General features: G+C 35.5%; 1 protein-coding gene across 10 annotated transcripts in view; it reads right to left on the minus strand.

The window, feature by feature from the left end:
- BIRC6 (baculoviral IAP repeat containing 6) overlaps nt 1-11,661 on the minus strand; it is a 383,808-nt gene that overhangs the window by 158,485 nt on the left and 213,662 nt on the right. For all 10 annotated transcript variants that reach the window (XR_007515526.1, XM_049870389.1, XM_049870387.1 and 7 more), the window contains 2 exons: nt 10,789-10,962; nt 9,252-9,448 (listed from right to left, as the gene is read on the minus strand). Coding sequence is in view for 9 of the 10 variants with exons in the window: in XM_049870389.1 (XP_049726346.1) it covers nt 9,252-9,448; nt 10,789-10,962 (371 nt within the window). In the remaining variant the exon portion in view is untranslated. The remainder of the gene's footprint in view (nt 1-9,251; nt 9,449-10,788; nt 10,963-11,661) is intronic.

Raw genomic sequence — 11,661 nt, forward strand, 5'->3', positions numbered from 1 at the left:
GCAAACAATATCAAAACATATAAAAAAAACAGTACAGGATGGTTCCAGTAGGCATCCAAAATGAAACACCAGATGACCTTTCAATAGAAGAAAAGGCACTGAAACTACCTAATAGGGAATTCAAGTGTCTAATATTCAGAGCTATCCAAGAGTTGAAGGAAAAGATGGAAAAAAAAAAGTGAAAAAAGAGACAATCGTGGAAAAGACACACAACACAACTGAATTCATAGGAACAAAATGTCAAAATAAATCCACAACTAGAAACCATACAAAAATAGCAATTAGAAATCCAAAAGAAAAACAACAAGATTTCAGAAATAGACAGCGTCACAGAAGGCATGAGGAACACGTTCAAACAATGGAAGACACAATTAGGAAAACTGAAGACTAATCCTTGAATACTACTTTGTATGAGTAAAAACTCAGAGAAAGAATGAAGAAAAATGAAGAAACGCTGAGAACAATGTGGGATACAATCAAAAGCAAAAGTCTGAGTGATCGGAGTTCCAGAACAAGGGGAGAAAATGGAAAACACAGACAGGATCATTGAAGAATTGCTGACAGAAAGCTTCCCTAATATCATGAAGGATGAAATGCTGACCATCAAAGAAGCTCAACGAACCCCATATAGGATAGACACCAAAGGAAAACCACCAAGGCATATCATATTCACAATCATTAAGACCAAAGACAAAGAATTGTGAGAGCAGCTCGAGAAAAACAAAAAATCACATATAGAGGGGAAACAATAAGACTAAGCTTTGATTACTCAGCAGAAACCATACAGGCAACAAGGCAATGGGATTATATATGTAAAAGCTTGAAAATAAATACTGCCAACTAAGAATATCCTGCAAAACTCTTGCTCAAATATCATGGTGAAATTAGGACATTTCCAGACAAACAGAAATTAACGAAATATGTAAAAACCAAACCAAACTTAGAAGAATTATTAAAGGGAATCCTTCGGTTAGAGAACAGACAACATCAGACGACAGCCTGAATCTAGCTCACAAGAATACATCAGCAAGATACCAACCTAAGTAATGAACTCTCGAGGACAAAATATAACTAAAACATTTACACCAGGGAACCAGAGAGGTTAATCTGCAAGTGACAACATCAGAATAGTAAAAGACAGAAGAAATGGTACAGGTACAGAACTTTCAAATGGAGAGGCAGTCAAGGTAATATTGAGTACTAAAAGACTGGTTTAAACTTATGAAGGGTAAATTTCAAGGTAACTATAAAGAAAGTTAAGAAACCTTCTAATCAAAATAAAGAAGAAAAACAGTCTCAGTAAACAAAATCTACAACAAAAGAAATGGAAAAAAATCCACAAACAAAAGGAATTCAGCACAAGAGAGTAAAAGGAACAAAGAAAACGTCAGCACCACAAAAAAGGCACTACCAAATGACAGAAATAAACTCACACTAATCAATAGTTATAATGAACGTAAATGGCCTAAATGCACCCATAAAGAGACAGAGAGTGACAGAATGGATAAGAGAACAGAATCCATCAATATGCTGTCTACAAGAGACACACCTTAGAAATAAAGACAAAAATTTATTAAAAATAAAAGGATGGAAAAATATACATCAAGCTAAAATAGTAGGAATGGCAATACTGTTCTTGGATAAAACAGACTTTAAAACAAAATCCACCATAAAAGACAAAGAAGGGCATTATATAATGATTAAAGGGATAATCCATCATGAGACAACCAAAATAGCTGTCTATGCACTCAATGACAGGGCTCCAAAAGAGAAATTGACAGTTCCCCAATAATAGTAGGAGACTTCAACACAACACTCTTGGTAAAGGACAGAACAGCTAGACAGAAGCTCAACAAAGGTACAGAATTTCTAAAGGCCACAATCAACCAACTTGACCTCATAGACATATATAGAACACTCTACCCAACAGTTGCAAAACTCATATTCTTTTCCAATGCACATGGAATGTTCTCCAGAACAGGCCACATCTTAGACCACATAGCAACCCTCAATAAAATTCAAAACATTGAGATAATACAAAGTATCCTCTCTGATCATGTGACCAAAGTAGAAATTAACAACAGGAAAAGCAAGAGAAAATAATCAAATACATGTAAACCGAATAACACCCAACTTAAAAACCACTGGGTAATAGAAGAAATCAAAGATGGAATCAAAAGATTACTAGAATCAAACAAGAATGAAAACACATCATACCACTTTTAGGTCACAGCAAAGGCAGTGCTCAGAAGTCAATTAATAGCAATAGATGCACACATCAAAAAAAGAAGGGACAAAATCAAAATATTAGCTACACAACTCAAACAAATAGAAAAAGAACAGCAAAAGAAGCCCACAGTCACCGGAGGAAAGGAAATAATAAAGATCAGATCTGAAATAAATGAGACAGAGAATAGAAAGAATCAACGGAAACGAAAGTTGGTTCTCTGAAAGGATCAACAAAATCGACAAACCACTGGTCAAACTGACAAAAGAAAAACAAAAGAGGATGCAAATAACCCATATAAGAAATGAAATGCAGGACATTACAATACACTCGACTGGAATAAAAAGGATCATAACAGAGTATTACGAAAAACGATACTCCAACAAATTTGAAAGCCTACAGAAAAGGGACAAATTTCTAGAAATCCACTACCTACCCAAACTAACACGAACTCATACTGAAAATCCGAACAGGCCCGTAACAAGAGAAGAAATTGAAAAAGTAATTAAAAAAACTCCCAACAAAAAAATGCCCTGGCCCAGATGGCTTCACTGGAAAATTCTACCAAGCATTCAGAGAAGAGCTTGCACCATACCACTCAAACTCTTTCAGAGCAAAGAAAAAGATGGGATACTTCCGAATTCATTCTATGAACCCAGCATAACCCTGATACCAAAACCTGGCAAAAACACCACAATAAAACAAAATTTCAGACCACTATTTCTGATGAATATAGATACAAAAATTCTCAACAAAATTCTAGCCAATAGAATTCAACATCATATGTAAGAATATGACCCCACCAAGTGGGATGCATACCAGGTACGCAAGGTTCAACATCAGAGAATCAATCAACATAATCCACCACGTAAATAAAAAAATCACATGATCATCTCAATTGATGCAGAAAAGGCATTCGACAAAGTCCAACACCCAACTCTCAATAAAATAGGTATAGAAGGGAAATTCCTCAACGGAATAAAGGGCACCCAAGAGCCAACACGCTTCTTAATGTAGAGAGGTTGAAAACATTCCCCTTGAGAAGAGGAACAAGACAGGGATGCCTTTTATCACCAATCCTATTTAAGATTGTGCTGAAAGTCCCAGATAAAGCAGTAAGACAAGACAAAGAAATAAAGGGCATCCAAATTGGGATGGAAGAAGTAAAACTGTCCCTATTTGCAGATACGATACTATACATAGAAAACTCAAAAGACTCCATGAGAAAACTACTGAAAGTAATAGATTCAGCAGAGTAGCAGGATAGAAGATAAACATACAAAAATCATCTGGATTCCTATACACCAATAAAGTAAACAACAAAAAGGAAATCAGGAAAACAGTACCATTTATATTACCCCTAAAAAAATAAAATACTTAGGAATAAACCTATACAAAGAAAACTATAAAACACTACTGCAAGAAGCCAAAAGAGAGCTACATAAATGGAAAAACATACCACACTCATGGATAGGCAGACTCAACACTGTGAACATGTCAATTCTACCCAAACCAATCTACAAATACAATGTAATCCTGATCCACATACCCACACCATTTTTCAACAAGATGGAAAAACTAATATTTAACTTTATATGGAAAGGGAAGAGGCCCTGGATAAGTAAAGCACTACCGAAGAAGAAAAAGGTAAAGGGCTTGCACTACCTGACCTCAAAACAGCTATGGTTGTTAAAACAGCCTGATACTGGTACAACAACAGATATACTGACCGATGGAGCAGAATTGAGAACCGAGATACAGATCCATTCACCTACGGTCACCTGATCTTCTACAAGGGCCCCAAATCTATCAAATGGGGAAAAGACAGTCTTTTTAACAAATGGTACTGGCAAAACAGGATGTCCATCTGCAAAAAAAATAAAACAGGAACCATGCCTCACACCATACACAAAAACTAACTCAAAATGGATTAAAGACTTAAATATAAAACAAGAAGCTATAAAGATCATAGAAGAAAAAATAGGATCAATGCTAGAGGCCCTTATACAGAGGATTAACAGGATACAAACCACAACCAACAACACACAAACTTGAGACAATAAGCTAGATAGCTGAAATCTTCTAAAAATTGAACACTTATGCTCATCCAAAGGCTTTACCAAAAGTGTAAAAAGAGAACCTATAGGCTGGGGAAAAAATTTTGGTTGACAAACCTGACAAAGGTCTAATCTCTAAAATCTACAGGAAAATCCAACATCTCTACAACAAAAAGACAAATACCAAAACCAAAACCAAACCCATTACAGTCAAGTCGATTCTGACTCATAGCAACCCTATAGGACAGAGTAGAACTGCCCCACAGAGTTTCCAAGGAGCGCCTGGTGGATTCAAACTGCCGACCTTTTGGTTAGCAGCCGTAGCACTTAACCACTACACCACCAGCGTTTCCAAAAAGACAAATAATCCAATTAAAAAATGGGCAAAGAAAATGAACAGACACTTCACCAAAGAAGACATTCAAGTGGCTAACAGATATATGAGGAAATGCTTGCAATCACTAGCTATTAGAAAAATGCAAATCAAAACCACAATGAGATACCATCTCATCCCAGCCCAGGGTTACTAGCAAGAATCAAAAAACAAGAAAATAATAAATGTTGGAGAGGCTGCAGGGAGGCTGGAACTCTTATGCACTGCTGGTGGGAATGTAAAATGGTACAACCACTTTGGAAAACAATCGCAGTTCCTTAGAAAGCTAGAAATAGAAATACCATATGATCCAGCAATTCCACTCCTAGGAATATATCCTAGGGAAGTAACAGCCATCACATGAATAGACATATGCACGCCCAGGCTCACTGCAGTATTGTTCATGACAGAAAGATGGAAACCACCTAGATGCCCATCAACAGATGAATGCATAAACAACTACGGTACAGACACACAATGGAGTACTAAGGTATGATAAAGAACAATGATTAATCTTTGAAGCATCTCATGATATGGGTGAATCTGGAGGACACTATGCTGAGTAAAATATGTCAATCACAAAAGGTCAAATATTGTATGAGACCGCTACTATAAAAACTCATGAAAAGGTTTACATACAAAAAGAAATAATCTTTGATGGTTACAACAGAGGGGAGGGATAGGGATGGGAAAACACTAAATAGACAATAGATAATGATAACTTTGGTGAAGGGTAAGACAGTACACAATGCTGGGGAAGCCGGCACAACTTGTCCAAGGCAAAGTCATGGAAGTTCCACAGGCACATCCAAACTCCCTGAAGGACCGAATTTATGCTCTGAGGATTCTGGGTCCCATCGTCTCAGGGAACAAAAAAGAAAAAATGGGCGAAGTATTTGAATAGACAGTTCTCAAAAAAAGATATATGAACAGCCAATGAGCACATAAAAAGCATTGATACCAATTATTCACAAACTCTTCCCAAAAAATAGAATAGGGGGCATTTCCCAACTCATTCCATGAAGCCAATATTACTCTGATATCAAAACCAGACAAAGATATGAGAAGAAAGGAACAGCCTAAAATCTGTATGAGTTTCCTATTGCTGCTGTAACAAATTACCACAAACTTAGTGGCTTAAAAACAAATTTATTATCCTACAGTTCTTGAGGTCAGAAGTCCAAAATGGGTCTTATGGGGCTAAAATTAAAGGTTGCATTCCTTCTGGAAATTTGACGGGAGAACCTGTTCCTTGCTTTTTCCAGCTTCTAGAGAAGGCTCTTGCATTGGTTCTTTGGTTCCTGGACACTTCACTGTCCTCTACTTCCATGTCACATAAACTCCTGTATTCCTGACTTCTGCTTAGATGGCTGAGGGAACCCAGGAGTAACCTCTTTAAAGAGCCCTCTGTGTGACTGAATATTCTGATCTTTTGACTTTTATGAGGCAACAGCAAAAGCTGCCGAGCTATACCCCTGGCCTTCTCTCCAGAACATACTTTACTAATAGGGAATCTCCTAACTTCAGGTCTTTTGTAATCTGTATAGGCTCAGAATTTCCCTAAACATCAAGTGCTAGTTGCTTGTTGCATAACAGTTCTTCCCTCAATTTACCTTCTCTCATTTTATTATAAGCACCAGGAAGAAACCAGGCTGCACCTCAGCTAAATCTCTAATTTTACCACTTAGAAGTGCTCCTTTCCAAATTTAGGACATAGTTCAGTTAAACTGTTGCCACTATATGACAAGGATCCCCTCTCCCTCAGTTTTCAATAACATGTTCTTCATTTCCTTCTGAGCTTCACCAACAGCACTTTGAGCAACCATATTTCCGTCAACGGCCTGTTTACGACAACCTAGGTATCCTCTAATACAGGTATTTACTCACCAGGAACACCTTTAACATCCATATTTCTACCAACATCCACATTTGACTAACAGTCTGTTAAACACAATCCAGGCTTCTTTTTTTTTTTTTTTTTTTAATCATGCTCCTCAACATTCTTCCACATTCTGTAAACTGTCCAATTCTAAAGCCACTTCCACATTTCTAGGCATTATAGCAGCATTCTACTCTCAATCAACATACCAATGAAGGTACCAATCAATATAATACCCCATATTAACAGAATAAAGGACAAAAACAATATGGCCATCTCAATAGATGTACAGAGAGAACATTCAACAAAATCCAACACCCTTTCATGATATAAAACTCAAAAAACTAGAAACCAAAGGGAACTTCCTCAACCCGATGAAGACTTATAAAACCACAGGAAACATCATACTTAATGGTGAATGACTGAAAACTTTCTCTCTATGATCAGGATCAAGACAAGGCTAAACATTCTTACCACGTCTACTCAGCATTTGTACTGAAGGCTCTACTCCTATTTGACATTTGTATTTGGGAAGATATAAAAATAAAAGGGAATTAGAAACAAGTTAAGCTAGCTCTATTCACAGATTACATAATGTAAACAACAAAAAAAAATCATAAAGAACACACACAACTATCAGCAATAATAAATGAGCTCAGCAAGGTTTGAGGAAACAGGATTAATACACAAAAGTCAATTTTATTTCTATACACATGTAGTGAACAATTAAAAGATGTATTAAACAGAATTAAACATGTAGGAATAAATTTAAGAAAAGAAGTATAATACTTGTACTCTGAAAGCTATAAAACCATCATTGAAAGAAATGTAAAAAGACCTAAATAAAATGGAAAAACATTCCATGTTCATGGATCAGGAGACTTAACATTGTTCAGACAGCAATAATATTCCCAAACTGATCTAAAGATTCAATGCAATCCCTACCAAAATCACAGGTGTCTTGTTTTAGAGAAATTCATAAACTGATCCTAAAATTCATACGGAAATACAGGGGACCCAGAATTTCCAAAACAATCTTGAAAAAGAACTAAATTTGAGGCTTCACACTCCCAATTTCAAAGCTTACTACAGCAGTACAATCAAGACAGTATGACACCGGCTTAAGGACAGATATATAGATCAATGATAGGGAACTGAGATTCAAGAAACAAACCCTCTCATTTATAGTCAGTTGATTTTTAATAAGGCCATCAAGACAATTCATGGAGGAAAGAACAGTGTTTTCAATAAATGGTGCTAGGAAAAGTGGAAATCCTCACAGAAAAGAATATGGGCCCCCTATCTCACACACACAATATACAAAAATTAACTCAAAAAGATCAAATACCTAAACGTAAGATGTAAAACTTAAATTCTTAGAAGATGAAGGTATAAATCTTCACGATCTTGGATTAAGCAATGGTTTCTCAAGTAGAGAAAGGTATCCAATGGGAGTAAAGGAACCTAGGCACAACAGAAAAGCACTAGATCTAGAATATGAAGAATTACGGTGATGAACGTTATCTACTACTCACAAAGCTGTGTGACCCTGGAAATATCTAGTATATACAAAGCTGTGCAAGCATATGAAATTTACTTCCCAGATCTCTGGTCTCTGGATAGTTAAGTATGTGACTACTAGCTTAAAGGTTGTCAGTTTGAACCTACCCAGAGGTGCTTCGGAAGACAGGGCAGGCAATCTGCTTCTAAAAGGTCACAGTCTTGAAAATCCTATGGAACAATTCTACTCTGCACACGTGGGGTCGGCATAAGTTGGAACCCACTCAAAGGCAACTAACAACAACAACTGACAGTGATAAAACAATATTTTAAGAATATGCAGAACTTAAAAATGGGCAATAAAAATGAAGACACAAAACAGAAAATGTATGTACATGAGAGGGTTTATGCCATGTTATCTTCTCATTTAACAGATTCTGGTCTAATTTATCTGAATTTGATAGGTTATCAATTTTTTTTTAGTGTTTCTCACAAAGTGATCATAATCTTGGAAATGCCGGGGTCTTTTCTGCTTCAAACATTTGACTAATTATGCCATTCCTTTTTCCAGTAAGAAATTACACTTGAATCATTATTTTTCTCTGTCAATCTTTTTATACCAAGGTTATTATCATCTTAAAATCAGAATATCTTAAACTTTTTGAATAGGTAAGCAATAATCATTTTCTGAATAGGCATTTATATACTAATTACATGAAATTACAGAGAATAATTCCTGTACCTCATTCAACAAACATAAAGTGCTTCATATTTCAGACGTTCCATGAACCACGTAGGTTAAAGTAATGTTTTTTAAACTACCTAAAATGGAACTGAAGCCAGGAATGTAAGTTAAAAAGACATAACATAGTTGGGTAACTACATACATTACCATTTTACCCTCCCATTTCCAAATCCATAAATAAATATCACATCTAAAGAAGCACAGAAATGAGATTACAGTGTGAGATGAAATCAAGGTAAATACTAAAGTGTGATGAGTCTTTAGCAAATGTGCTCTCTCTTTGATGTTTCTTTAGTGCCAACTAATTTCACAAAGCTCTGTACAGGCTGACCTTTGAAAGATTTAAACAATGCTCAGAGATTGGAAAAGAAAGGAAACTTCCAGAAAGTTAACGCCAAGTAAAGTTTCTAAAAAACAGATGAAGGGCTTCACCATGGAATGACACATTTCAATTAGGAATCTTATCTTACCTGTTGAATCACTTCTGGATATAGCATGGGCAATCTCTCTGCAATAAGAGCCAATCCGCCCATTCCTGCAAAAACTTGTAACGGTGACTGAATAGGGCAAGTTTCGAGTAAAGATTCATCCAATATCCCTTCCAGAGACTCATCACTTGGAGTGAGAGCCTCATCTTCTAGACAGCTTCCAAGTAACTCTCCATGATCTAGAAAAATAAATTACAAATAATACTTTAATAGGCAAGAAAGTATCTATTTTTAGAATATGCCTTCATTTATGAAAGCAGATATTTTTATCTCTCCTGCTCAACAAAAGAACACAAGCACTGAGATATTGCTGTATTAATGCTAGATGCTACCATAACTTTTAAGTGAACTCTCATTCAAAGTGTGATTCATGAACCTACCTTTGGCATCACCTGAGAGCTTGTTAGAAATGCAGAATATCAGGTCCTACCCTAGACATGAACAAGGCTGTATATGTGATTTGTAAGCATATTGAAGTTTGAGAGGCACTGTCCTTTAAGGCACAGCTATAAGTTACACTCTATGTTAAAATTAGTAAGTCCTTAGACATACAGACTATCAGCAAATATATATATATATATATATATGTACCATGTTCTAAAGTTTCTATTTAGGAAAAATCTGTGTAATGACAAAGCCTTCTCTTACTGAAAACTAAAAATTATACCTTATCATTTTGACTTTGAATTACAAAGAAAAACCAAAAAGTTAGTATGTTCAACACATTACCAGACTTTATAAACACTTAAAAAGAGAGTGAGAGACAAATAATCCTGCTGAAAATTCAGCCAGAGAAATTTACTATTATTTCCTAGAGAATACAAATGGTCAGTAACATTAAAAAAAAAAAAACCACATCCACTGCCGATGAGTCGATTCCGACTCATAGTGACCCTACAGGACAGAGTAGAACTGCACCACAGAGTTACCAAGGAACACCTGGTGGATTCAAACTGCCGACCTCCTGGATAACAGCACTTAACCACTACGCCACCTGGGTTTCCCAGTAATACCTAATAGTGAAAAACTGAAAATAACCAGAATGTTTAAGCAAATTGGAAATACATAAATTTTGTTATATCCATATAATGAACAGCCAATTAAAAATGCACAATAAAATAGTTAATAGAATATTTAAGTAAAAATAAACTTAATGATCCCATTTTATGTGAAGAAAATGTTTATAAGCATAAATATACCACTCAATATACATTATCAGTAAGTTAGAAATTCTTAATCAGGGTTCTAACATGATTACAAAATGATAAAATATTTACATGGCTCCTACAGAAATAATTAGAAATTAAAGCACAACATGCTCATAAAATAAGTGATGTAACAAGAGGAATTACAACTTAATGACCACTTCCATCGGAAAAGTACAAATTTTTATATTTATAAATAACTCAATCATAAAGGAAAATGATAGCTCATTAAGGTGATATAATAAAAATACAGGTCAACTGAGTCATTAGCTAAAGAAATTCCTCCATCCTCCTTTGACAGACTGATTACTTACCTTTCTCAGTGTGTAGTCTTTTAAAAGAATCTGTTTTTGATAGACTTGGGTCTGTGATAACTCTTGATCCCAATTTAACAGTTAGATCTATTGAGCGGTAACCTTGAGGAAGTTTTCGGTCATACAGGAGAGTTAAAAGCTGGGCAAGTGTCATTTCAGATGGCAATGGCTGGCCTGAAAATGACATAACTAAGTTAAGCCTGGAATCCAAAAAGACATGTACTTGGTTCAATTTACTCAATTACTTACTGTCTTCACTAAACTGAAGAGTTTGGTTCTGACATCAATTTCAAAATAATTTAAAATCGGCCCTGGGAAAATTTCACAAAAACTGAATCTATTTCTGAAGTGTGTGAACAATAATGTATGCAGAGAGTGTTATTCGGTTGTTCAACAAATCCCAACAAGATCTTCTAAGCGATGGGCAAAAAGGAAACAAAGAAAAAGACATTCCTATAAATCTGGGAATGGAAAACTTTTTCTGTAAAGGGCCTGATAGTAAAACTTTTAGGCTATGCTATCCACATCATCTGTTACAACTTCTAATCCTACCACTGCAGCATGAAAGCAGCTAGACTGTATGTAAACAAATGGGCATGGATGAATGAATGAAACTTATTTACAAAATGAAATGAATGAAACTTTATAACAATAGGCATCTGGATGACTCAAAGTTAGTCAGCAGTCTGATTATAACAAGACAGTACAAAAATGGTGATAAAATGGATATTACTTTCACCAGTAAAAGATATATCAGCAAAAAAAATTTGTTGTAGGTAGGGAAAATATACTGTTTAACAATTAGTGGCATATCTAACAGTTCCGTTGTTAGAACAATTCCAAAAAAAATCTGTCCTACACTGCTTCCTGCGT

The sequence above is a fragment of the Elephas maximus genome, chromosome 26 (genome assembly GCF_024166365.1).
Source record: "Elephas maximus indicus isolate mEleMax1 chromosome 26, mEleMax1 primary haplotype, whole genome shotgun sequence".
NCBI lineage: Eukaryota > Metazoa > Chordata > Mammalia > Proboscidea > Elephantidae > Elephas > Elephas maximus.